The sequence below is a fragment of the Hirsutella rhossiliensis genome (genome assembly GCF_020360975.1).
Source record: "Hirsutella rhossiliensis strain HR02 chromosome Unknown scaffold00001, whole genome shotgun sequence".
NCBI classification, from domain to species: domain Eukaryota; kingdom Fungi; phylum Ascomycota; class Sordariomycetes; order Hypocreales; family Ophiocordycipitaceae; genus Hirsutella; species Hirsutella rhossiliensis.
The window spans coordinates 8,036,523-8,062,676 of NW_025408667.1; the positions used below are offsets into that span (position 1 = coordinate 8,036,523).

At 53.9% G+C, this 26,154-nt stretch overlaps 10 protein-coding genes across 10 annotated transcripts; 4 read left to right on the forward strand and 6 right to left on the reverse strand.

The window, feature by feature from the left end:
* Positions 1–3,680: 3,680 nt before the first annotated feature.
* On the reverse strand, positions 3,681–4,157 carry HRG_01112 (uncharacterized protein; the record flags this gene model as incomplete). The annotated part of the gene is made up of 1 exon (XM_044859583.1): positions 3,681–4,157. One exon carries the CDS (start codon positions 4,155–4,157, stop codon positions 3,681–3,683), a length of 477 nt encoding a protein of 158 aa, XP_044725983.1.
* Positions 4,158–5,031: 874 nt separating this feature from the next.
* Positions 5,032–5,954, forward strand: HRG_01113 (NAD dependent epimerase/dehydratase; the record flags this gene model as incomplete). Its single annotated transcript, XM_044859584.1, has 2 exons — positions 5,032–5,167; positions 5,242–5,954. 2 exons carry the CDS (start codon positions 5,032–5,034, stop codon positions 5,952–5,954), a joined length of 849 nt encoding a protein of 282 aa, XP_044725984.1.
* Positions 5,955–6,845: 891 nt separating this feature from the next.
* HRG_01114 (major facilitator superfamily domain-containing protein) lies at positions 6,846–8,613 on the reverse strand (the record flags this gene model as incomplete). The annotated part of the gene is made up of 5 exons (XM_044859585.1): positions 6,846–6,871; positions 6,917–7,733; positions 7,794–7,963; positions 8,031–8,131; positions 8,207–8,613. The coding sequence occupies 5 exons, from the start codon at positions 8,611–8,613 to the stop codon at positions 6,846–6,848; spliced, it is 1,521 nt and encodes a 506-aa protein (XP_044725985.1).
* A 541-nt stretch (positions 8,614–9,154) lies between these two features.
* Positions 9,155–10,711, forward strand: HRG_01115 (arylsulfotransferase (ASST) domain-containing protein; the record flags this gene model as incomplete). Its single annotated transcript, XM_044859586.1, has 2 exons — positions 9,155–9,556; positions 9,611–10,711. The coding sequence occupies 2 exons, from the start codon at positions 9,155–9,157 to the stop codon at positions 10,709–10,711; spliced, it is 1,503 nt and encodes a 500-aa protein (XP_044725986.1).
* An 825-nt stretch (positions 10,712–11,536) lies between these two features.
* Positions 11,537–13,944, reverse strand: HRG_01116 (integrase core domain-containing protein; the record flags this gene model as incomplete). The annotated part of the gene is made up of 7 exons (XM_044859587.1): positions 11,537–11,941; positions 11,990–12,211; positions 12,256–12,587; positions 12,845–13,021; positions 13,098–13,411; positions 13,844–13,867; positions 13,928–13,944. 7 exons carry the CDS (start codon positions 13,942–13,944, stop codon positions 11,537–11,539), a joined length of 1,491 nt encoding a protein of 496 aa, XP_044725987.1.
* Positions 13,945–17,908: 3,964 nt separating this feature from the next.
* On the reverse strand, positions 17,909–18,885 carry HRG_01117 (cytokine-induced anti-apoptosis inhibitor 1, fe-S biogenesis domain-containing protein; the record flags this gene model as incomplete). The annotated part of the gene is made up of 2 exons (XM_044859588.1): positions 17,909–18,217; positions 18,277–18,885. The coding sequence occupies 2 exons, from the start codon at positions 18,883–18,885 to the stop codon at positions 17,909–17,911; spliced, it is 918 nt and encodes a 305-aa protein (XP_044725988.1).
* Positions 18,886–19,523: 638 nt separating this feature from the next.
* Positions 19,524–20,036, reverse strand: HRG_01118 (uncharacterized protein; the record flags this gene model as incomplete). The annotated part of the gene is made up of 1 exon (XM_044859589.1): positions 19,524–20,036. One exon carries the CDS (start codon positions 20,034–20,036, stop codon positions 19,524–19,526), a length of 513 nt encoding a protein of 170 aa, XP_044725989.1.
* Positions 20,037–21,007: 971 nt separating this feature from the next.
* Positions 21,008–21,619, forward strand: HRG_01119 (HIT domain-containing protein; the record flags this gene model as incomplete). The annotated part of the gene is made up of 1 exon (XM_044859590.1): positions 21,008–21,619. The coding sequence occupies one exon, from the start codon at positions 21,008–21,010 to the stop codon at positions 21,617–21,619; it is 612 nt and encodes a 203-aa protein (XP_044725990.1).
* Positions 21,620–21,889: 270 nt separating this feature from the next.
* Positions 21,890–22,858, reverse strand: HRG_01120 (aldo/keto reductase family domain-containing protein; the record flags this gene model as incomplete). Its single annotated transcript, XM_044859591.1, has 2 exons — positions 21,890–22,775; positions 22,836–22,858. The coding sequence occupies 2 exons, from the start codon at positions 22,856–22,858 to the stop codon at positions 21,890–21,892; spliced, it is 909 nt and encodes a 302-aa protein (XP_044725991.1).
* A 2,519-nt stretch (positions 22,859–25,377) lies between these two features.
* HRG_01121 (uncharacterized protein) lies at positions 25,378–25,869 on the forward strand (the record flags this gene model as incomplete). Its single annotated transcript, XM_044859592.1, has 1 exon — positions 25,378–25,869. The coding sequence occupies one exon, from the start codon at positions 25,378–25,380 to the stop codon at positions 25,867–25,869; it is 492 nt and encodes a 163-aa protein (XP_044725992.1).
* Between the last annotated feature and the right edge of the window lie 285 nt (positions 25,870–26,154).

Below are 26,154 nucleotides of genomic sequence, written 5' to 3' on the forward strand. Positions count from 1 at the left end.
AATGGGTCGGATGGATAGGTCCGACGTGGAGCCAGTCAAGTACGTCGCAGACACAATAGCACTGGCTAGGTATGAAGAAGTTCATGGGAAAGTTGGATCGAAACCACCCCAATCGAAACGATCGAAACGGGGGAGGGGAAGGAGGGGGTTATTGTAACGGGCTGAGCCCGTGAGGGTCTCGGCTCCGCTCTCGACAAGACCCACCGAGCTCCGCTTATAAGCTCGTGCCATCTTCGAGAGCTTTCCTTTCTTTTCTTTTCTTCTTCTTTTCTCCTTAGCTTTAGGATACTCGTCGCAGTCGCTCAGCTAGTTGTCAACACACTCAGTTGAGACCGTTACACCTGCCTGCTTGCTTACCTGGCAGACGAGGGCGTCTGTTCTTTGTTGTGGAGGAGTTTAACGGGGGCATCTGTACCCCAAGGAACACACACAGCCCGCGCAGCAGAGTCTTTGGCAGGGTCCTTGGCAGGATCCTTAGCAGAGTCTCTAGCTAGCCCTCTTCTTAATTAGATGATCCCTTGGCCCCTGTTCGTCTAGAGAAGAAGGAGGGAAAATTCGGTCTATAAAAGAGGTCTTTTTTCCTCCTTAGCTAGTAGATAGCATCTCCTTCTTTTATTACTATCTTATATTATTATCTTCTTCTATATCCTCCTCTACTAATATACCTTTTTAGCCCTCTTTGCCTTTGCCTTGCCCTGCTTAGTGCTTTCTCTTTTCCTTCGTTCCCCTTAGACCCCCTCGTCCTTCGGTATCTAGCTACTGCTATTGCCGTTAGCGTAGGTATGTCTTTAGGTGTATGCCGCAGCTACTATTAAATTACCTTATAAGGTAGGCTTACGACCTAGCTATATAGGATAACCTCGCTAACTTAGGCTCCGACCTAAGGGCCTTAAGCTATATTAAGCTATATATATAGCTCTTCCGCCTCCTTAAAGGCCTAGTAGCTCTTATAAGACTTAATTATAACTTAGAAAGAAGGAAAGCTAGCTAGGAGCCCTTATAGGCCCTAGAGCCTAACGCTTTTATTATAATAATAGAGGCCCTTTAGCCGTTAGCTAAGAAGTAGTACTAACGCCTCTTAGCTAGCTTAGCTAGCTTAGAAGACTTTAAGTTATAGCCCCTAGCCTTTTATACCGACGGCTTTAAGGGGTGCTTTAAGGGGTCCCTTACAGAGACTAACGCTTACTCCTTCTATAAAATAGGCCTAGAAAATAGGCTTATTAAGGCGTACTACGAGAACCTAGGGCCCTCGATCGAAGTAGCTAATATAGAGCTATTCGCGATACTAAGGGTCCTAAAGGACCTAGCTAAGAGGCCTCGGCCCTTAAGGCTTAGCCCCCTTAACCCCCTTATAGATACCTATATCTTTATAGATAGCTAAGCCGCTATAAGGAAGGTTATAAGTTTCTTAGACCTAGCTATATATATTAAAAGGCTCCTATTTAGCTTAGAATCCTTTTATAATATATAGCTATACTAGTGCCCTAGCTACCTAGGGATCTTTAGTAACGAGCTAGCCGACTAGCTAGCTAAAAAAGGCTTAGGGGCTCCTACCTAAGGGATCCCCTTAGTCTCTATTAGCTACTTATAAAGAAAGGTCCGGTAAGCTACTAAGGACTATAGGACTTTAGGCTATCGAGGCAGCTAAAGGCCCTAGGGCTAAGGGCCTAGGTAAGCACTATATATTTATTTAAAAGACCCCCCGCCTAGCCCTTAGCTAGGAAAAGGACCTTATAAGGAGGCCTAGGCTAACCCTCTCGGCCTTTTACTAGCTCCTCTTTAAGGCTAGCTTCCTATTTTCCTTCTTAAAAAGGACTAATAAGGTAGACCGAAACGACTACCGCTATAGCTAAGGAAGGTATACGGCTAAGCACCTTATCCTAAGGTGCCCGAACTATAGGAGGGAAAGAGAGGTCCTTTACTAGACCTTTAAGAGACGGAAGGGGGTCCTAAGCCTATCTATTCTCTATAACTTTAAGGAAGGAAGGGAAGCCCTTCTAATCTTCTTAGCTAAAATAGAGATAGGGATAGCTAAGTAGCTAGAAAAGGAGTAACCTAGGGGCCCTAGGGCCCTTAAGGGGGGAAAACACTACGTAAGAGGAACTAAACTAACCTTTCCTTTATTATTGCCTTTATAGCTACCCCTTCCTTAATTAGTTATAAGCCCCTAGGCTCTATAGCTAGCTAGGACTACTAATAGGGGCCTAGGCCCTTACTAGCCTCGCTATAGCCTTAGAGGCTATATACGAGTAATAATATAAAAAAAAAGGAAGGAGATATCTATAGCTAAAGAGAGGAACTAAGACTTATCTTAAAGGAGGGCCCTTAGCTTAATTAGGACTTATTCTTTTTAAAGGCCCCCTTTTTAAGGACTTATCCTTAGAAAATACCCCCTTTTTTATACGACTCGATTCCTCCTTAGGCCCCTTTTAAGGACTTATCCTTAGAGAAGACCCCCTTTCTTATAGGACTCGATTCCTCCTTAGGCCCCTTTTCCTAAAGTAGGTCTAAAAGAGCCTAGGGTAAAATCCTAGATTTCTTAAGTAAGGGATAAGTATAGACTAAGACCTCCTCTATACGCTTACCGGCCTAATTATTTAGCTTTACCCTTAAGGGGCAGGCTATAGCTAAGGGGGCATATCGCGAAGCGTAGCCTAATTTATATTCTTAGAGATATCCCTTAGTAAGAGGGACCTAGGAAGCTAAAAAACCGGTTTTAAAGAAGGAGCTAAAAGAAGGTATAGAGAGGAGGGTAGGGGTATAAAGGGAAGTAGAAGTAGCGATAGCTTCTTATAAAGGTAGCGAGAGATAAGACGGATATACCGGCAACGGCTAGAAAAGAGGGGAAAACCTAGAAAAAAGCTCGGTAGTTAAGAGGATATTAATAGCTTCTTTAAGTAGGATCTTCTTTATTAATAAAGATACTAAACGGGTATAAAGAGGGGCGTTAAATAGAGGAAATAAGGATAATTAAGGCAAGATAATAATTACTCCCTTTCTATAATTACTGCCCCTATAAGAATTAAATATCTTTGCCCTGCCTATCCGACCCCTTACTTTTAATTTTACCTTTATATATTTTTATATACTTCTTATATCTCTCTTTATAAGACTACCTATTGCCTTACTATTTAAAAAGCTAGGGTAATAAGGGGGTATATTAAGGAGAGGGGGTATAAGAGGCTATAGTTATATTTAGTAGACCTAATAGTTATATATAAGGGAGCTTGCTTAACTAATATAACTCTCTTAGACTAAGGATATTATATAGGCCTAACTTAGGTATAGGAATATCTTAATGCCCTCTTTTAGCTAGCTATATATAGTTACTATACCTATATAAGCCCCTCTCTTATCTTAATAGATAGACTAAGATATATATTACTTAATTTACCTTTCTATGCCCCTATTTCTTTTACTATACTCTTAAGCCCCTACTTAAGAGTATCTTAAAAATAGGTCGAGTATATAAATAGTAATATACTATTATATAAATAGCAATACTCTATAGTTTTACCCGCGGACTCCCTCTTTTAGGTAGGAGAGCGCGATCTATACCCTCTTTCTTAATATAAAGACCTAATAACTAGTAATAGCATATAAATCTATAGTATCGGCGCTGCGCCTTAACCAGCTATATAACCCTACCTTTTTCTATGCCGAATAGTCGGAGGGCTATGCTAGGTAGTTTCGGTCTGATTCTGATTGCTATTCTCAGAACCATCAACTTTAGGAACCTTCCGATTTAATGACGAAGGACTATAAACGGGAGTAAAATCTAACGGCGCAGGCTCAATGTCGTCGTATGACTGCTCGTTTTCGTCCGGCTTCGGGGAAGTTTTAGAAAACAGACTCCCGTTAGGTGTTTTGCCGGGGGCCTCCTTTTGCTCGCCTGTTTTGCAAGAGGCCCCCTTTTGCCCGCCTGTTTTGCAAGGGGTCTCCTTTTGCCCGCCCGCGTTTGGAGGAACAGGGTCCGCGGGAACTATCTCTTTTCCTCGAAGAGTATCAATGTATTCTTCGGGGGACAAGGGGTCCTCCTCTCGAAAAGGCCCAAGGCTCTCATCGTCAGGGAACATAAAGTTCCGCGGCCGTTCGCGGCGGGGAGCGGCAACGGTCAGGCTAGCAATGGCCGCAAGGAGGACAGTGGTGCACTTCATTGTGTCGTTTATAGTAGAGATGAAGATAAATTTGTTAATGGCGAATAAAGTATACAAGACTTGAGATTGCAAGCGGTCGAATTCAACTTTGTAAAGGAATGCGGAGCTTTATATATTAATGATGGTCTAACTATAGGTTGGATAATTATTACTTAAGAACTTGTAGTCTGGTCAAGTCATTTCCTAAGTGGGGTGCACGACACCTTGACTCCGGATTATTGCGCCATACAGTGGATACAAATGAACCAGATTCAGCCAACATCTAGGGCATAGATGACCCCGACTAATATTTCCATGTGCGAATCTAACCCATTACGTTGTCGCCCTAATTAACAATTCAGCCTTGGCGGTCTATGCCATTACATGAACGTCCTGCATAAGACGCGCTCCAGTCACTTGACAGAAGATATTAGATCCTTGGAGACGGACCAGCCATCTATACGCAAAGGATTGTTACGTACCAGCATATCCACTGGGGCTGGGCCTATTACCCAACGTCAACAGGCATTGACTATCAGCATAGCTGCATTGTCAGCCCTCCTGTTCTAGGAGGGCTTCGCCTATACACGTGCCCCCCTTTCGTGTCCGTCCAAGCCATGCGTCGATATAGCCCGGGGACTTGCTGCATTCGCGCCCTCGCATTGACACTTTTCCTGCCAAAAGGGATCATCCTCTTGATTACTGCAGCGCCCTCCTCGAGCCTTTGAAACGTCGTATCTGTCCCGTACTGTCCCTTGCACTCTCATCTAGACGAACCATCAAATCTCGGTGCCGTCTCTCTGATATTGATTTCACGTCGATTAGCTGTCAGAGCCAATGTCGTCGCTGCAGCTTGATTTTGTGTAGAACCAGGCCGGGGATCGTCGCAGCAATCATGCCCTGCCCCTTATACAGGCGCAAGCCCTTGACCGATATCTTTACCAGTGAATCTGACATAAACCGCCGCACGTGCAGCCGCAATGTGCCCATGAGAGTCTTGATCCTGGGCATGGGCCGCACAGGCACCGCCTGTTTGTCAACCTTTGCCGCCGTCTCGGGCGAGGCCCCGAAGCTATGTCTCTGGGCTAACAAAGTGACGCCTCAGCCATGCGCATCGCGATGAAGCAACTCGGCTATCACGATACTTACCACATGATGAGCTGCTCTATCGAGAACCCTCCGGATGCCCTTATGTGGATGGAGGCCTTGCGCGCCAAGTACGACGGCCAGGGAAAGCCCTTTGGTCCCAAGGAGTGGGATCGACTTCTCGGCCACGCTCAGGCCGTTTGTGACTGGCCGAGCATCGCCTTTGCAAAGGAGCTCATTGAGGCCTACCCCGAGGCCAAAGTCATCCTCACCAATCGCAACGTCGATTCGTGGCATGCTTCCACCATGAAGACAGTCTACTGGCGCGTGACCGACCCAGAGTTGCGCTGGCTCTCCCACTTCGACTGGGCGGCGAGCATGTACTATCCCATGCTCAAGAAGTTCTTCGACACCTTCTTCGAGGGCGATTTTCCTAGCCGGGGCAAGGAAATCTTCCAGCGCCACTACGATGAGGTCCGCGGCCTGGTAGTTCGAGACCACCTGCTCGAGTACGATGTCGCACAAGGTTGGGAGCCTCTGTGCAAGTTTTTGGGCCACCCCGTCCCAGAGTTCTGCCCGTTCCCCCATGTTAACGATAGCTCGGACTTTCTAACGCGTTCACAACGTCGCAACCGCAACCAGATGTATAATGTCGCTTTGCGCTACTTTTTATGGCTGGTTATGGCTACTATGGCTATCTTGGTCATGTCCCGCCTCTCGATTGTATACTAGCTTTAGTAGAAGCGCGATGCCCCAAGCCTCGCTGTTTGAAATAAAGAGCCTGAGAGTTCTCTCAAACACAGACGGGGAAAAAGCACATCAGTACAATTGTGTGTCATATGTTGTATTAGTGCTGTTGCTTGATCTTTCCCCCTTCCTCCTGACGAACTCGTCCGAGACCCTCTTTTCCTTTCTTATCGTGGTTCCCACTTCTGACCATCTGGTCGCTCTGTTGGTAAGATGCTGGTGTATACTCTTGCAGCTAATCAGCTTCTATGCGGCGACGACGATCTGGCCGTTGTCCCACACAGCCCAAGGCCATCAGCTATATTCTTAGACATGCCTACTTCGTGACAGCTCTTGCTTCGAGTCATTTAAACGACGCCTTCCGCCAGCTTACTAGGCTCTCCCTCAAATCACCGGCCAAGGTCCCGACCCTGGATAACTCATGCAACTACCTGCCTGTCCGGAAAAACAACCAACAAACATGTCGTTCCAAACACACAACCGCACGTGAAGCTTTTCATGCGATTTTGTACAAGGCTCCCACATAAAGCAGACTAGTTGGGGCTCTCCCGCCTCATCGTGCACGGAAACATGATAGAACAAGATTCGGGTCCATCTCGACGTGAGCTTCTGTTACGAGCGGCGAATACAGTCTGCCCCTGTACCAACGCATGTTGAAGCTGACAGACGACGCGACCAATGAACCGTTTGGAGACAACTAGTCTCTACCTATTAACAGAAAGTCTCGGCCCATTCGCAGTATCGTGGACACGGACGAGCCTGGACTCGACCTTCAATATCAGTATAGAAGCCGAACTGCTTTCTGTCAAGGAAGTTTAACAGGCATCCAGCCATTGTCCGGCTCGTGATAAGCATCTTTCAGTTACCATCACGACGTCAACCTCCCTCATGCATGCACATCGCTGTAAAGCACGTCAGCATCGACACAGCGGCCACTATCCACCAACCACAGGCGGCGAAACCAATCTCAAGCCCGTATCCATATAGATATCCCCCGACTACAGGCCCGACGGTGCGGAAGCCCGCCGAAACGCTTTGTCCCAGCCCGTGGACGGTGCCCAACACGCTCGGGTGAGGGCTACAATTGTTGAGCAACACGATGCTTGCTGGCAATGTAAATGTCCTTGCGATGACATGCAGCACGAGCACCAGGACAATGCCGATCCAAACCAAAACTCCGGCCGCGGGCTCGGGCGGGGCCTTGGAAGACGGCAAGGTGGGCAGAAATGAGCCGGCCAAGTAGGCCACGGGAAACAAGACAAGGAAGTATCGAAATGATGGCATGGTGCCAAGCCATGCTTGAACAGGAGGGTAGAGGGTAACTTGGAGCAATAGGCCAAAGATTCCTAGAAGAGAGGTGGCAAGCCCCACTGTCGACGCTGGCATCCCGAGACCACCTGTTGAGGAATTTGCGGGGTCGCGTCCCTGATCCTCGGGTCTAAAGGGCAAGTATCGGGGTGTCGAGAGAGCAAGGGGCCAAATGTTGGCAAAGGCACCGAGGTGGCAGTCGTACAGAGCGATAGTGAGAAGAGTAAACAATACGTTGGTTGTCCAGAGTTTCAGAAAGGGCGGGTGGCGACTTGGCGAGGGCATCTCTGCAGCTGTTGCCGCTTGTTGTTCCAGATTCTCCATGCCATGATCGTCCTCCTGAACAGGAATGTAAGAATATCCGTCCTGCGATTTAGTCGCGGGCAAGACGGCTTGTTTGATACGCTTCCCTATTTGTAGTCCGTAGTCGAATTCACCCCTTCTTGCGTTGGACGTCTAGTTGTCATCAGGTCAGTTTAATTTCAGCCCGTTAGCAAGCACCGCTTGCAATCTCACCTCTTCCACAAAAAGGAACACAATAACGGTAACAACTGTTAGGAAAATGCAATTGATGAGGCTCGGCAGGGCGTATGGGTAATCACGAATCCACTGACAGTCCAAGAGGGCATATTCCCCAAAGAGTCCCGGCATGGTTTTGACCGAGTCCGCCAGTAGACCCCCCATCACTATCAGTCGTGGACTCGGTCAGTGATCCAGGTCTTGATTCGGCGAAGGCGTCTCAAGGGATCATACCTGGACCGAAGATGCCGGCGATGTTGAAGCTCATAGGTAGAATCAGAAAAGCTCGAGATTGATGTTTTGAATCTTTTGTAATCTCCCCAATCATTGTTCGACTGCAAAGAGCTTCTCTTAGCGGAACGCCTCATGTCTCGTCGCTTTCTCTACGTGCTCACTCACCCATGACTTACATGATGCCAACAGTGCCGTTGGTGGCGCCTCCAAACGCCCTCCAACAAGCAGCCCACAGCAGCGTCGTCGCAAAGGCGTAGCCCAAGCAGGACAGAGCCGTGCCGCCCAAGCCGATGACGAGCACGCGCTTGCGGCCGCACCAGCTCGCATCCGCTGCACGGCCCCATAAGACGGCCGTTATGACCTGGGCGCCTGCGAAGCATCCCTGCAACAGGCCGACCTGCTGGGAGGCGCGAACGTCGGACACGGACTCGTTAAAGGATTTTACTTGATGGAAGACATAGGCCTGTAACGAGGCTACCTGCAAGAAGTCGACGAGGCGGCAGAGGAAGAGAATAACGAGCTGATCTTTTCGAGGCAGCGACATCCAGCTCGGCTCGCCGGCTTGAGCTCCGTCGCGTGGCATTTTCCGTGTCAACGACTCGCCTGGAAACGGGGCAGAGTTGTGCTTGCTGAGAAAAGATAGATTCTCTTGCGAGCTATTGGTAAAGACGTTGCGTAGAGAACTATAAGCAAGCAGTCGTTGTGAGATTGCCGATGCACATGACCGACTGCAGAGGGCTAGGCAGAATACACCGGCTTTTCGGATCCCCTAGAGTGCTGCAAATCAGGGAGTTGTTGACGAAGAAAGTGGTTCGAGTCATTCAGGCAAAGGTGGAGGTTGTACGTAACAACAACGCCGACGCAGGTGGGCAGAGCCAAGAGCGGGTTTCCGGTTTATGCCCTCCTGATACATGTAACTTGAAACTGCCTGAGCAAAATGTAGTCTGGGCACTTGCTGTACCAGGACCAGGACCCGGGCCACACCGGTAGGAATTGCTTGAAAACATGAACCGACGGCGGGTTTACGGGCTCTGGGTCATCCAGCACACATGCCCTTGCATGGTCCTGGGCTGCCGCCCTTCAAGAAAATGCGGCCTTTGCTATCCTCTGCTTGCTCTTGTGCCATGGTGCTGCACCTTGTCCTCTTCCTCGACGCCGGATTTGCCCTCGCCGAGCTCCCTGTCTTCGTGGCCAGCAGCGGATACGACCTTGGGAACTTTGGCAACTATCCAATCCAGACATTCAAGTCGTCAAAGGCCATCGCCCCACGCCCGAACCTGCTTCGCCAGGACAGCAGCTGCGCCAGAAGCTCAAAGATAGTCTTTGCCCCTCGCGCTCTTGTCCGCGCGCCGCCCAGCCTCCAGGCGACCATTATGGACGCCCACGGCCACCTCGTCTGGACCTCGGGCTGGGATGACATGTACATCTATAACCTCATGGTCCAAAAGTACGAGGACCACAACTACCTCACCTTTTGGGCAGGCCCAAAGCCAGCGGGAGGACGAGGGGCCGGCGCCTACTATGTGGCAAGCTCGCCTCTGCCATGTCAGTGTTGAGGGAGAGCTGATTTGCTGAACCAGCTCGACGAGACGTATAACCTGACTGCCAAGTTTGAAGCCGCCCATGGGCTCCAGGGCGACCTCCACGAATTCCGTTTCACGGACCGTGGCACCGTCCTCTTGACGGCTTATGACATCAAGGACCACGATCTTAGCTCCTTGGGCAAGACCATTGGCCCCATTTGGGACTGCCTTCTCCAAGAGGTCGATATCAGGACGGGCGACCTTTTGTTCGAATGGCGGGCAAGCGATCACATCAGCATCTCCGACACGTACACGGCCATCGGCGACACAGGCGACCCTGGAGGCGCCCCCTTTGACTGGCTCCACATCAACAGCGTTGACAAGGATGCCAAGGGCAATTATCTAGTGTCGTGTCGGTTCCTGCATGCCCTTGCGTACGTCCAAGGCCGGACGGGGAATGTCGTCTGGGTCCTCGGTGGTAAAAACAATATGTTTAGCGATCTCTCAGCGGGCAGGGCGACCGGCTTTGCCATGCAGCACGATGCTCGCTGGGACAGCGACTACAGCGAGATAACCCTCTTCAACAACGGCGCCAACGACTCCGAGGCCCGCGGAATGCGCATCGCAGTAGACCAAACGGCCATGACGGCCAAGCTTGTTACCGAATACGAGAGCCCGCATCATATTCGCTCGGCAACGCAGGGATCCATGCAGAACCTTCCCGGTGGAAACGTCCTGTTAAGCTTCGGGCGCTCCGCTGCCTTCACCGAGTTCTCACGCCATGGAAAGGTGCTCTGCGACACACATTTCGGCCCAGAGTATCGATTCAACAGTGGCGAGGTCCAGTCCTATCGCGTCCTCAAGTACGACTGGAAAGGGTATCCCACAACCAATCCAGACCTGGCAGTCGTGCAGGACGACGCCATGATATGGAGGGCGTACGTCAGCTGGAACGGAGCGACCGAGGTGACGGAGTGGGTGCTTCAGGGTACCGATTCAGACCTCTCAGGCAGCGAGTGGAGGGTGGTCGGCACAAAGCTCAGGGACGGGTTCGAGACGGACTTTCTCCTCGGAGCGGACCACCCGAGACACCTGAGGGCTGTTGGCCTCGACCACAAGGGCAATGCCTTGGGGACGAGCATGCCAGTGAATGTGTGAAAGGCTGGCCCGGAGTTTATTCAACAAGCAGGTGCCTAGGTGTTGTCTATCTAGAGCTAAGGAGGAAAAGAAGCTGAACTCGAGGCGTAGCCTCGAGTGCGAGCTTATATTGCCCTTCTCGGAATGTTCTCGCAGCTTCTGGGTCCGCGGGCGGCCGGTGTTGCCACCGAGCACGACCACCGGACCCGGTACAACCGGGTCCACCAGCCGGGCACAGCCCGTGACATTACCCCCTTGTCCCCTCCGACCAGGTCGGCGTCTGCGGGGTTCTTGCGTTCCTGCCAGCGTCTCGTACCTCTCCTAGGGCCATCATTGGTCTTGATTGGCCCGTACTTGTCCTCGAATGCCTTCATCGCAATTGTTCCTGCAACCACTCAACTGGCTCCCAAGTCGGCTCTGCGTAGCCCGTCCATCGCACTAGTGCTTGCCTGAATTCCCCTCGTCCGCGCTTCTTCCATCTCGCGCAGAGGATCTCGTCGACATCCCACAGATCCGTGCCGGACTCATCTTGTACCGGTGGTGGCTGTGCGTCATCTACCTTTGGCCAGGAGCCGGATCTTGATGCGCCCGCCGCAAAGGTCAACATGAAATCGCGGGTAAATTGAGCCACGAACATCGAGCTCAACAACGTGCGAACTAATTACCTTCGTGACTGTGTACTTGTGATGCAGCCAGTCGAGCTTCTTGCACGGTCGTGGCGATCTGTAGTTTGCCATCGAGAGCCACACCTTGTCACCAACTTCAAATCGCTCCGCAGGCTGTCGCTTTGCGTTGGCAGCCTCTTCTTGTTGTTGCTGTGAGGAGGCCATCACTGCTTGCATGTACTCATTGACCTCCTGCAGGCGACTGGTAGGCTATCAGCTCTGCTTTCCTCTCTATGCCTCGGTGGCTCTTCCGATTCCTCGACGCTGATGGGATCGACGTGGTAACCATGCTCAGCGAAAAGGGGCTGATCTTGGTCGCTGCGGATTCACGGTTGTTGAGTGCCAGTTGCGCGGCGGGGAGAAGGTCACCCCAATCGTCCTGTACGTAGGATACGTAGGCTCTCAAGTACGCCTCGATCTCCTGGTTCATTCTCTCTGGCCCTCCGTCCGTCTGAGGATGATAGGCCGTGCTCAATTTCTGCGTGACACCTGCAAGACGGCAGAACCTCTTCCAGAACCTACTTAGCCAGTTGCTCCCGCGGTCGCTGACGATGGACCGTGGCATTCCGTGAAATCGGTAATGACACTGGAGAAAACGGTTTGCACACGGCTCAGCTTCCATGTTGTCCATCACCTCGAGGGTCACAGCCTTTGTCAGTCTGTCCACAATCACCCACAGGTACCTTGCCTTGCTCAGTCCAGTAGGCGGCAGATCTGTGATGAAGTCCATGGACAAATGGCTTCGGGGTCGATCTGGAATCGGCAGAGGCTTGAGAATCCCCCTTTCCGACTGGCGCCAGATGTGTGCTCTGCCGCAGGTGTCGCAATTGGCTACGTACCGGCGAACCAGCTGGGACTGCCCAGGCCAGTAGAATCGCCGAGCCACAATAGCCAGCGTACCTTCCTGCCGGGATGACCGGTCGCAACAGAGTCATGCGACTGCTGCACAATGCGGGTTCTCAACTGGTCTTTCTCAGCTTCCTCCTGGTTACCCTCCTCTCCGGATCCACCCGGCACCCAAATACGGTCTCTGAATGTCAGCCTTTTGCCTGCGTCGATCGCACATTCTGAAATCTGGATCTTCAGGCCCAGCGAGGGCGGGAAGGCACGCTCGCGATCGCGGACTGCCTTATAGGCTGCCCGGAATATCGAGTCCTTCGCCACCGTTTCGTCCCAGAGTTGCTGCAGGTCCGCTACCTCGAAGACCTTCATCTTCGGCAGGGTGGATGCCTCTGAACAGTCAGAACTCATCGCGTTGATACATGCTCTTGTCGATGATGGAATGGCACTATCCGGTATCAACTGTATCATTCTTCCTTGTTCCCGCTCGTCGTCAATGCCCTGTGGCTTGTCTTGTTCACGGCGGGACAACGCATCAGGCACGACAGCCTCGCTTCCCGGTCGATACTCGAGCTTGAAGTCGAACTGGGACAATTCGGCTGCCCAACGGCTCTGCCGTTCCGTGAGCTTCTGGCGTGTCATGAAATACTCAGGTTGCGGTGATCGGTAAGGATTGTAAATGGGCCGCAGCTCCTAAGTTCGGCGTTCCAGTTGTCGAGACATCTCATGATGGCAAGCATCTCCTTGTCGTGAATGGGATAGTTGTACTCCGCTGGCGAAAGTCGCTTCGAGAAGAAGGCGCATGCGTGTCGACGTCCATCTGGGCCTTCCTGCGACAGGACGCCTCCCAATGCGTAGCCTGAGCAATCCGTCTCCAAAAGGTCGGGAGGCTCGGGTCCCACTGTTGAGCACCGGTGACTCGCAAAATCGTCGCTTCAGCTCCTGAAACGCCTCGTTCTCCGCTCGTCCCCAATGAAAGGCAGTTCCTTTCTTAAGCAGGGCATCCAGAGACTGCGTGATCTTGGCATAGTCGGGGATGAAGATCCGGTAATAGTTGGCGAAGCCCAGAAAGCTTCTGACACCCTTCACCGTGGTCGGGGCCTCCCATTCGCGGATGGCGCGCTGCTTTTCGGGGTCGCAGGCGATTCCTTTCCCTGCGTTGACGATGAACCCAAGGTATTTGACCTCTTGTACCGAAACTCGCACTTCGCTGGGTCTAGGTGCAGCCCAGCGTCGGCGAGTGCTTGGAGAACTCGTCGCACCTTAGCCTCATGATCCGCCTTCGAACCGCTCGAGTAGATCAGTACATCATCCAGGTACGCTGTGACAAAGTCGTCCAGCCATTCGCGCAATACACTGTTCATGTATCGTTGGAATGATGCCGGGGCGCCGCTCAGGCCGAAAGGGCACACGAGCCACTCGTAGAGCCCAAACCTCGTGCGAAATGCAGTCTTTCCCTCATGTCCGGAGCCATGCGGATCTTATGGAAAGCGGCCACCACGTCCAACTTGGTGAACCACTTAGCCTTGGCCAGATTCTGCAGGGTCTCCGCGATGAGGGCAGTGGGTATCGGTCGCGCTTGGTGATTGCATTCAGCGCTCGGTAGTCGCAACAAAATCGCAGCCCTCCATTCGGCTTCCGCACGAACAGCACCGGCGCGGCAGCCGCTGAGCTACTCGCTCGGATGAATCCTCTGTCCAGCAGGTCTTTCAGGGTCTTTCGCAAGACCAACAGCTCTTCTCGTGACATGTTGTAGAGTGGGCCCCACGGAAGGGGTGGCTCGTTGCCGTTCTTGTCAGGCTGCAGGTTGACTTCATGATCCACACCCGGTCGATGTGGCGGCAGCTTCATTGCCTCTTCTGGTGAGAATAGGTCGCGGAATTCTTTCAGCACTTCTGCCGGGACCTTCTCGCTCGGATCGACTGGCGGCTTCGGCTGAAGCGCCCTCTATATCCGACAAACTGATTGCATGAATCGAGATCGCGTTGCACTTCTTGCGTCTCTTTGCGCGTCGACACTCCGCCGTGAATACGGCTGCCGACACAGTCTTGCGCTTCGAATCGCGCGTATCTTGGCGGGCTCTTCCTGCCCAATGAGGCGTATCGTCACACCTGCCCTCCCATGGTACATTCGCTGCTTGGCAGCATCGTACACGACGTGATTTCTCTCCATCCAAGGCCGGCCGAGGAACATGTCCTGGCCCAGGCTTGGGATCACGTATCAAAGACACGTTCGTCAAATCCAGCTGTCTCGACCACAACAGCCACGACCCTGGGGATATGACACTCTTCGCTGACTCTGAGAATCCCCCAATTTCTCGTGGTTTCGAGTCGACGAAGGGTATCCGCAGCTTCCGAACAAGGGCTTCGTCGATCACGGCATAGCAGTCACATCCACAGTCGACAAGGGCGCGTATTCGATAGCCTCGGTTTACCCGCGCGTTGACTAATACAGTCCGACTATTCATTCGTGGCTTGAACGCTTCCAGTCCCGGATGTCTGCCTTTGCAGGCCCGGCGCCCGCTTTCGCCCCGGGCTAGTCTTTTCCCGCCGACTCGTCCTCACTGGATGCTGCGGTTGATTCCGAATCATCTGCGGCATCGGGCTTCTTCATGCGCGCAGCTTTAGGTCGCTGTTGCTTCCCTTCGCCAGGAAAGACCACCTGGGCTGGGCAGTCCACGATAAGATGATCCGTCCGACCACAGCGATAGCAGCGGCGCTCATCCTTCGGCTTCTTATCGACATGTCGACGACCCTTCGACTCGTGGCCAATACGGTTGATGTCCGTCATCTTAACATCTCCGTCGGGGTCCTCCGGTTCCTCCTGGGTCGTTGCCTTGGTAGCTGGTGAGGCGTCCGCTCAGTCGACGTCGGCTGCCTACCGGGTTTCAGTCTCTCAATCTGCCCGCAATTTCCTGAACTCTCGCAAGCCATCCCTGGTAGTCGTCGGGTAGGACGGCTGTGACCAAACTCTCTTGGAGGCGTGCATTTATTGCGTTCTCTAGAAATACGATCTTTGCACTGTCCGGCCAGTCTGCTCCCCGGCTTCAGCTAATGCCTGTTCGAATCGGGAAGGAAGGACGCGAGAGGTTGGTCTTCGCGCTGCCGCATAGTTCTCAGCGTGGCAGCAGCGCAGGATTGGATGTTGCTGTCCTGGTAGGTTCGGTCGAGGTATCGCATGAACTCTTGGGGTCGTAGCTACCCCAGGGCCTCCGCGGCGTAAAGGTAGCGACCACTTGCTGTGGTCGCTCGTCCAAACATGAGTTGATGAGGTACCAAAGTTCGCGATTTCCACTGTAGTAGTGTGCATCAAGGTCCAGCTTGTCTCGCATCTGCCTGGCCCAGGAGGAGTAGCTCTTCCGTGAGCCGTCATACTTGGGTGGGTTGGGCAACGGTTTCCGCATTCCAGTACCGCAGGTTTTGGGAGGGCGTGCCCAAGCCAGGCGTGCTCTCGCAATCCTCGTGCCACTGGCGGCGATTGCAAGTCGGCGCTCTGCGGCTGCGCTCGCCCGAGTTGCTCCATCAGCAAGGAAAGTTGGTCCTGTAGAGGGCTGAGAGTCGCATTGACCGCTTCTTGAATGCGTTGGTCAATCCATTGCTGCTGGAGACTTGGGCTCTCACTCTGCTGGTCCATCCTGACGAGCAGTCTGCAGCTTGCGGTATTTAGAAGGAGCTCTAGATATGTGAAAGGCTGGCCCGGAGTTTATTCAACAAGCAGGTGCCTAGGTGTTGTCTATCTAGAGCTAAGGAGGAAAAGCTGAACTCGAGGCGTAGCCTCGAGTGCGAGCTTATATTGCCCTTCTCGGAATGTTCTCGCAGCTTCTGGGTCCGCGGAGCGGGGCCGGTGTTGCCACCGGAGCACGACCCACCGGACCCGGTACAACCGGGTCCACCAGCCGGGCACAGCCCGTGACAGAATGCCAGCCAGGCCGAGGTGGTAAGTCCTTTGCCTCAACCCTCTGGATGCTATACTCGTGGCTAACCCGCTTTTCAGACATACAGCATCCAGCAGCCGAAGCAAGCAGGTCCTAAGGCTGACAAGATGTGGACCTTCGTTACGGGTGTTACGGCGGGTGTCGGCTTCTCTGTTCTTGCCATTACCCTCCGATCAGCTTACAAGGCGAGAGTATGGCTCCGTGCTTTTCGGAGACCCAGCCTCTACCAACGGGTCTCATCTTACGAGGCCGCATGAAGGCTCCTAAAGTCAAGTTAGCTGCGTGTACATGTTGGAATGCATCCATGGTCCTGCAGCTCCAACCCGATGAGAAAGGAATTTATACTGATATGTATGCCTGATGCTGTCGCGAAGCGTGGCTGGATTTCGCAGGTCTCGGAGATATCCCTTGGCAAGAGGGGCTCTAGAGGAAGCCGAAAAGCGGTATAAGAAGTTGAGAAGGAAGGTGTAGGGGAAAGAGGGGAAGCAGAAGTGGCGATAGCTTCCTATGGAGGTGGCGAGACATAAGACGGGACTGTCGGCAACGGCTGGAAAAGAGGGGTAAAAAGGGCCGGTCATCTGGCAGACATCGAGATCTAGTCTATAAGGAGTTTCCCTTATCAATGTAAATGCTAGAGGGATATAAAAGGGGGCGTTAAATAGAGGGAAGGAAGAGGAATAGAACTATGCAACAATCAGCTCTTTGCTACTATAATTGAACTCGAAGCATTCAATCAACTTTGCTCTGCCTATCCGACCCCTTACTATTAATTTCCCCTCAGTGCATTTTATATATACTACTCGTATCTCTCTTCGCGAGAATTATATATTATAGAAAGGGCATTAAATTTTTTATCAAGTTTTTAAATAGTTCTATAAGACTATCTTACTCTTCTATACTTAGAAAGAGTATACCGGGCCTATAACTATTAAATTAATAAGGTTAGTTAGGGGCATTAAGAAGAAGAAGAATTCTAATTAAAAGGAAAATAAGGTCTTAAAAAGAAAAGAAGTTAAAGCAAAGGAGGCAGGTAGGCCTAAGTGACTAGGGATTAAATCACTTTATTTTTAACTATAAAGGGGACTTTTTTTTATTATATAGATATTCTTTAGGACTAGATTTCCTACTATTAGTAATTGATTTAGTGTGTTATTCTTGCCCATCTGCTATTTCCGTTATATCTTGCTAAATAGAAAGGCTGGAACTCCATCTGCTTCTATAGCAGTTCATTTCTTTATTTCTGCTTTCGTAGTATTTAATAGGGACGGATGGAAAGGGTCAAATTGTCGCGCATACTCTATATGCGTTAATTGACGCTGTCGCTTGTATCAGACAGGCGGCCACATCTTTTTCGTGACACAAATTACAGCAAATTAAGGGAGAACGCCGACGAGTTAGAGGACTATAAAGAGCGGGCGAATTAATAGAGGGCCAGAAAGACGGTTGGGGATTTTCGGCGCGATACCTCGCGGGGCAATAGGTCTTTTTCGTCACTTGGTTCCCCAAGGCACTTCGTTCCTCAAGGCATATTCAATACGTCTTTCAAGCACTTTTTCAAGTCATCCTAGTCCACGCCATGGCACTGTCCATTTCGACACGATGGATACCAGTAGGCCGGCTCCGGGACTACAGACCCTCTTTAATAGGCACACATGCGTAACCAAAAGCCCGTTCAAATCTAGGCCAACTCATGCCCTATCCCATCCCATGTCATCGAGGCCCCGTACGGATATGTGCAACACCCTAAACGCCGTCCCATGCATTCCGCCCCCAACCCGCTCACAGCTGCACCACGTCGTTGAGGATGCGCACCTCGTCGCCAGGCTTAAACGCCGGCAGGCCAATGTAGGGGCAGGTGGAGCAGCGAAAGGCGTCGCCGAGGGAGCAGTTGTTGCACGAGCCCGTCTTGCCCTCGACGGTGAAGTCGAGCTCGTTGAGGTCGGTTGCGTTGAGCTTGAGGGCGTCGAGGCCTTGGTTGGCCCTTGCGCGGCGGCCGCGGTCCTCGGCCTCGAACTTGGCGGCGAGCCCGCAGGTGCAGTCCTTGCAGGGGCGGCGTCGCTTCGTGGGTTCGCAGTTTGTGGCTGTTGGCTGGTAGGTTAGCTCTCGCCCGTCGACGGCGGCGGGGCGAGGGTAGACGAACGTATCACGGGCCTCCTCTTGAGATCTTCTTCGGACAGCAAGTCGTTTTCGTCAATCAAGTCGTCGTCGTCATCGGCGTCGAGATTGGCAAAGTCCAACTTGGGCGCACTCGGCACTCCGCTTGGCGGCGCATCCTGTTTCTTCTTCTTGTTGCCCAGGCGCAGGGGCACCGCAGCATCCTCGTCGTCGCGCTTCTCGAAGGCGCCGTCGGCGTCGACCAGCCCCGCCAAGATGGCCTCTTTGGCGTCACCGGAGCCGAGGGGGCCGTCCTGGAAGCGAAGCTTGGCGCCGACCCTCATGGAGGGGACGAGCTGGGCGTAGACGTGGCGACCGAGGAGCTGGAGGGCCTCGGCGCGCCGTGCGCCATCGGTGTCGGTCAGGACGAGGACGAGGTCGTAGGTGGCGGGCGGGAGGGCGACGAGACCGGCGGAGAGGCGGTCGAGCATCTGCAGGTCTGTGTATGCGCGGTCCAAGTCGGCAAAGAGGTCGCGTAGCTTGTCCTCGCGGGCTGCCACTGACGGCGGGGCGAGGAGCAAGTTGCGCCCCGCAGTGGGCATGGGCGCGGGGCTGAAGTCGGCAGCCGTGTCGATGGTGACGATGGCAGGCGAGGGGGCCATTTCGGACTCTGTGCGGTTGAGGATGTTGGGAGAATCGACGGGCTTGGGCGACGATGGGAGGGGGGACTCGGCAGGTAGGGAAAGAAATGCAGCAAGATGTGATTACGCATCCGACGTCGGCTTTGAAATTCACGGGCGTGGAAAAGGGCGGGGCACGCCATGGGCTGGTTGAGTTTGGTGGGTGACTGAGTGAGTACGTAATCGCACAGGGGCCATTCATTAGTCAGCCTTGGCATCATCCATCGTGGGGGCGGGCGAGTCACAGCCCGGGCTTTGGTCATGGTTTGTTTGTTGGCCTTTCTCGGTCGGCCCCATGATGCTCGGCCAACTCGGACCGTAGGTGTGCGGGTACGGACACACTCTTTGCAGCAAGACGATGACAGCTCGGTCTTTGCATCGCCAGCCACTATGTGAGACATTCTCAGTTCCCGCGCATTCACATCAAGCCTCCCAGCCGCGACTCCTTCCAGCAGACTTGGCACGTCGTCGAATTCATCGTCGAGGCCCCTCGGCCTCCAGAGACCTGCGTCGGCGGCAATCGATCGGAGCACGACAATGAGCTGCTGTGCTCGCTCGCCTACCCCCGCGGGCCCTGGCTTCCAAGCTGGTTGCCTTTCTCGCCCTCGACGCAAGCCCTGCTATATGTAGCACTTGCTGCTGCTCGGCGTGGTCGGTGAAGAATCTTGGAGGACGAAAAACACCCTGGCCCACTCCGTCTTGCTCGGGTTCCGCCAGACGTGGCTCGCCGCCCGCTGTACAGCCACGTCGCCGCGCTCCAGCCTCGTCTCCTGGCCCGAGTCCAGGCTCAGCACAATGCTGCCCTCAATCACGGCCGCGTAGTCGAGGTTCTGGCCGCGGCTCATGGCGCATTCGTGCAGGGGTGCAAAGTCGACGACCCTGCAGACGGTCCCGCCCGGGCTCGCGGCACCGGCTCCGAGCGCACTGCGGGCTGCAGCCTCGCTGTCCTGGCCGGGGTGCGTGTCCAGCGTGGATGCCCCGTAGATGGTGTCAATGGCCAAGCCGCCCTCGCTGTAGGTGGTCTGGGCGCCTTCTCGCACTTTGGTGAAGACGGCTTGTCTGCTGAGGGGGTCGTTGGCGGTGTAGACGTGACGCAGAGCCCGGAGGTGGTTGTCACGAGAATGCGAAGCCATGGTCAGATGCGCGCCGGCTCGCCGACGACTCGACGTTGACGATCCAATAGTCTCCCTCTGAGGTGAGTGTCTTTGACAAGACTGAGACTGAGGTGAGGAGCTCGGCCAGGGTGCTGGGGTGGTGTTGCTTGCTGCGCCTCGATGCGAAGCCGGGCCGTGGACCAATTGCCGCCGTCGCTCCGAGATGGCAATGGTGCCAGAGTACCAGGTGCTGCCGACGCGATGCTTTTGTCGGCTTTGTAGCAACGATATGGCCGTGTCATTCGGGACAAACATCCATCTGGTACGGAGTAGTTAATGCTTCCCCTTTATAGCAGCGCTCACGCTCCCTGGCTCTTCATGGCATTGCCGAGAGGAAATGGCCTGGGAATACGCGTCATGCGGTCCTGGATAAGCGTGTCATTCGCCGGGGCACGAGTCAGCTTTAAGATGGCGTTGTTGATGTTCAGCTGTACCCAGCGGCAGACGCTATGGCTTGCCGCTGTTTTGAAAGAGGCGTCTTGGATAACAAGTCTTGCCCATGCATATATTTTAGGCGGCCGAAGCCCGGACCGGACCGCAGTGTCACGCACGCTTTACACAAAAAGCGAGCGGTCAATGTACGTACGTGTTTCGATTCAAGAGTCTGATGCCTGCACTCACGGCTTGGGGGTGGTTCAGGGTTCAGTTGGACCTCGGCGTTGGAGACTCGCGGTTCGCCGAGAGGGATTGGATTGGAATTACGGCCTAAAAAAAAGAACACCAACCATCCACCAACCTCGGCATCGCGAGACCCAGCCATCCGTCCGTCATCCACCCTGCCCAACGTCGTTTATCCGCTACATCTGCCTTGATTGACGTATTTCTTTCTTTTCTGTCTCTCTCTCGAAGCCCTTCTGCCCTGGCCAGTGCGCAGTCGGCAGGCTGCCTCTGCGTCTGGCACTTGAGCCCCCCCCATCAAGACGACGACGACGACGACATCATCAGCAGCCATGTTTGATCCCTCGCCCCCGTCGGCCGCCGACTTCTGCCCCTTTTGCGCCATCGCCGCCGCCCACGCGCCCTACGACCCCCTCGACCCGCCCTCGTCGTCGGCCGCCCAGCGCACCACGCCCGCCTCGTACGTGGTGCTGTCGACGCCCGACCTCGTCGCCTTCCTCGACATCATGCCGCTCTCGCCAGGCCACCTGCTGCTGTGCCCGCGCGCCCACCGCCCCAAGCTCACCGATGCCACCCCCCGCGAGGCCCGACACCTCGGTGCCTACGTCCGCGTCCTCTCCGCCGCCCTGGCCCGCGCCACCGGCGTCGCCGACTGGAACGTGGTCCAGAACAACGGCGCCGCCGCGGCCCAGGTCGTCCCTCACATGCACTTCCACCTCATCCCCCGCCCCGAGATCCGTGCCAGCGGCCGCTTCCGCGAGAGCTTCACCATGTTTGGCCGCGGGAGGCGGGAGGAGCTTGACGAGGACGAGGCCGATGCGCTGGTTGTTGAGCTGCGGCGCCACATTGCTGCCGTGCTGGAGGAAGAGAAGCAGCAGCGCGACCACCAAGTTCCCTTGCGAGACGGCGGGAAGCAGCGGTTCCCGGGCAAAGCCAAGCTGTAGGCTTGCATCAACAGCACGGTATGGTCGAGGACGATAAACGGAGGCTTCAATCGAGACAAGCACACAAACACCTGCACCATGGGACAAGGGTCCTCGTACATACGAGGCAACCAGTAAGAGATGATAAACAGGCAACGCTGTTTCGCTCGAGTATTTTTCCATGTTTGTTTCTATCTCATCTTGTTTCTACTCTGGGACCGTCTACGTCTACCCTTGAGCCCAAGGTTGGTTGCCCCCCCTTACTTGGATATCGAGTCCTCTTTGACCTGCTCACTGCTTCAACTTGTCGTCAAAGACGCGGACGGGCAGCCACGCGTCGTCGCAGACCTTGAAGGCCCCCTCGGCGTCGCGGATTCCGTCAATGGCCTTGACCTCGTCGTCGCTCAGGCTCCAGCCGTCGAGCTGGAAATTGGTCTCGATGCGGGCCGGGGTGACGCTCTTGGGGATAACGCTCCAGCCCTTCTGCAGCCCCCACATAAGCAGGACCTGCTGGGGCGTCTTGGCCTTGGCCTTTGCGATGCCGAGCAGCGTGGCGCTGCGGTACAGCGGCGAGTCCTGGGAGCCGAGGCACGAGTAGCCGGTGCTGTGGATGCTCTTGGACGCGTTCAAGGCGACGAGCTCGGGCGACGGGTAGCCCGGGTGCAGCTCGACCTGGTTGACGGCGGGCACGAGCTTGCAGGCCGGGTCGCGCAGCAGTTTGTCGAGGTTGGTGCACTCAAAGTTGGACACGCCAATGTTGCGCACCTTGCCGGAGCCGACGAGCTTCTGCATCTCGCGCCACGTGTCGCGGAAGTCCCAGTCGGCCAGGTGGCGCTTGGGGTCGGCCGGGTCGGTGGAGCTGGGCCAGTGCATCAGGTACAGGTCGACATAGGCGGTGCCGAGGCGGTCGAGGCTGCGGTCGAGGGCGGCGGCGACGTCGCGGTGGTCCGGGTTGTTGAGCTTGGTGGTGAGCCAGATGCGGTCGCGCGGGACGCCCGAGGCGCGGATGCCGGCGCCGACCTCGGCCTCGTTGCCGTAGGCGGCGGCCGTGTCGATGTGTCGGTAGCCGACGCGGAGGGCGGCCTCGACGGCGGCCCGGACCTCGGACGGCTTGGAGCGCCAGGTGCCGAGGCCGACGGCGGGCATCTGGTCGCCCGAGTTGAGGGTGAAGGAGCGGCTGTTGCGGGTCAGACTCAACATGCTTCATTCGCACAGTTCGGGAGAGGGCACGCCGTACGCAGTCTGTTTGAGAGACGCCATGGTTTCCTCGATTCTGAACCAACGTCTTTCACGGCTCGACAACTCGGAACTGAGGAATAACTAGACGGTCGAGGTGAGGCCGCATGAAGAGGGGAAATGTGGCGTCCATCTTCAGCGACCTTCAATGATAAAAGAGAAAACTGGGTCGAAGGGAGGGGAAAGCGCGGGGCAGCGGAAAAAGAAAGGCCATCAATGTCTTCGTCTCTTGGCAGGAAGGATGAACTCTGTTTTGGAGGCTTAGATGAGGGCCTCGTGACTGGAAATATCCACTGCTCGGTGGGCCACATCCTATGCAATACATATAGTATCGCTATAATATGGGCTGCGCTTCTATTTTCTGATTCGTTCCCGTGGCTAGATGTCGTCGGGGAGAGTGCGACATCGCAAACCGCCCATCGTGGTCCGCCGTGTTCGTATGTCCTCGCAACTGACTCCATGTATAGCCAAACTGCCCTTGCGTTTTCCCCGGAGATCAATGGTCCCGCCCACGACACTTTTTGGCATTTCGGGGTTTCTCGTCTCCTTGCTCACGTCACTACCAGAAACCCTGCGCTCTGTAGAGCTTGGTTCGCAGGCCTGGGTAGATGTCGATGATACTATCATGGAGCTTGCGGAGAGAGACGGTGCGCGATTCGCCTCCATGGCGATAGAGGCCCAATACGACACAGACCACACTTGACTACTGGGCTGCTGCTAGACACGTGGATAATTGGGCGGACGTCTGGGTGAGCGAACCTGTCCGTCTTTTTCTCTATGGTGATGGAGTGGATCGCTCTATGAGAAATACGGTGAAGATTATATCGGCGGATATATGCGCGATGAGTTTGACCCAGTCGTTGGTGAGATATTTTAATAAGTCGACCCTTTTTTTTACAACGTACAGTACAGTAGGTATTAGTTTAATTACCGCGCCTTTGGTTAAGCTAGCTAAATCAGCAGCACCTGAGGGATGTCGATGTAGACATGCCCGTCGAAAACCGAAACACGACGTAAACGCCCCACGAGTTGATCCAGATCTTGGGCGAGTTGCTTCGCCGTCTTCCTGTCCTCTGTGCGCCACTGAAGCACCAGATTACGTATTCCAATAAGATTGGCCAGGGGGGCACGAGTTAAGTAATCCCAGTCGTCGGGATCGCTGCCGTAAAAGAGATGGACCCTGTGGGATCTGCGCAAGGGCAAGGGCCTCACACAATGACCCCGCTAGATAGTCGTCCCTTTACATAAAAGACAAGAGATGAGTAGCATTTTGTTTCGAGACCTAATAAGTATTAAGGTTGCGGCTTGCCAGGGCCCTTAAAAGGGTCCGAGCGAGGTAGCTATACCAGCAAAGAGGGCCTTGGTGTCCTACTAGCTAGAGCACAGTCGATTATGCCCTTGTGTGTCTACCCCTACCTTCCGTTGTGCTCTTGAGTCTCAGTTCGAGAGTACCTGCAGAAGGAACCGCGGGTTTTATTTATCAGAGCTGCGGTTGGAATTTAAATGCATGGCTGTTGCGGCGGCAACGGCTGCAAGTCGTCGGTCTCAGCGCCCTCTGGTTGCCCGCAGCGTCGCCAAGCAAGCAGCCATCCTTCAACTTGTTAAAATTCTGGCATCAGCCTCTCCGGCAGCGATCCTGAGGTTATTGTCACATGCATCGAGCCGGACCCCTCGATCGAAACAAGGGGTGGAATCAGCCAAGCTCCCAGTTACCCGCTTTTTAAAGACGCATGGCCTCGAATCAACAGCATCTTCCCGCGCACGTACCGTCGCCAAAAATTTTCAAAACTACGTCGATCATATAATAATCCTCCTCGGCGCTATGAAGAAGAATAGTTCGCCCGCTGTTTCCGTAGCCGCTAGCTTACCCGAGTTAAAGTCAAAGCGGAGCACGTCTGAGACTTGAGACTGGCTCGGCCTTTCGACACCCCGATGAAAGCTGCATCCTCTGCAGTCTTCACTAGTATCCTTAAACTCATGTACTGGCTTTCCGCCGATACCACCTGCGAGCTTGTGGCGAGGCAATCTTTGAAACTCGACAAAGCAGCATTGACGTCAATGTCACATTACATTGCAACTTGTTTTTGGTGGTCTGTCTCGGGAGTGTTTTGAGTCGGGAACTAGCATTGAATAAGATATCACGTTTTCTTGCTAGGGATAGTGGTGGATTATCTTCTTCTTATATTGAGGGCGATTCTCGCAGCTTGGTTGTGCTATGGTCTTGCTCTTTGTCAAGAAACCACCGCGTTTTACCGAACCGAATATCATTACCTGTATCTTCTTCTGATTGAAGAGCCAGACTCGGCACTATTTTTCCTTTACATCTTTTGTTTTCTACAGGCACTAAGCCTTCACGACAATGAAGACCGTCGGAACTATTTCACTATGCCTCGTTATTTCGGTCAGCCTAGTTGCCTCGGCGCCCGTGTCTGTTGCTCTCGGGGCCAGAGGTACGATAGAGCCCTCTCTGTGCTACTCTGACCTTAAGTTTATGCACTAATCAGCTATATCTAGAGTTTAGCCGCGGCCGGTTAGCTACAAGCATGGCAATTAATAACCAAATGAAAGCTGTCACTACTTCTCAGGAAGCAACGGCATATAACAAGGCTACGAAGCGCGAGAAGAAGACGCCGCAGGAAAAGGCCCAAGACAGGGCGCAGAGGGCGCAAAATAGCGCGATGAGGGCCCAGGAGAGGGCCCAGGAGGCACAGCTTAGGGCGCAAGAGCGTGCGCAGGAAGCTCAGAATCAGGGGGGAACTGCTATGGCCGCTCCTCCTGCTGCTGCTGCTCCGCCTGCTGCTGCTCCTCCTGCTGCTGCTCCTGCTGCTGCTCCTGCTGCTGCTCCTCCTATTGCCGATCCCGCCACTGCCGCTCGCCCTGCTACCGGCGCCGCTCCGGCTAGTGGCACTGTTACCGCCGGTGACACCACTACGGCTGGTGACGCGGCTACGGCTGGTGATACTGCCACAGCTGGTGGCGTTGCTACGGATCGTGGCATCGCTTCTGGTTGTCCGGCTGTTGTCCCTAACCAGTAACCTTGTTGGACCAGAGTAGGGGAGCCGATATACTTCACATGTATGTGTTTGTCGCGATTCCCGCAAAAAGGGCCCGAAGGAACGAAATTTTAGGAAACTCACGAAAGGTGTAATTGGCTGCGCCCGATGTAGGGACCCGGTGACGCTGGGCCCCGAACTTCATCTTCCATCACCAGCCCCGCCGTTGCCCCTAGCTTTAGTAGGGAATGAATAGGTCTAGATAAAGATGAGCCGTAATAGTTCTAGTATTTCTATCCTACCCTTAGTTACCAATTACATTAATTC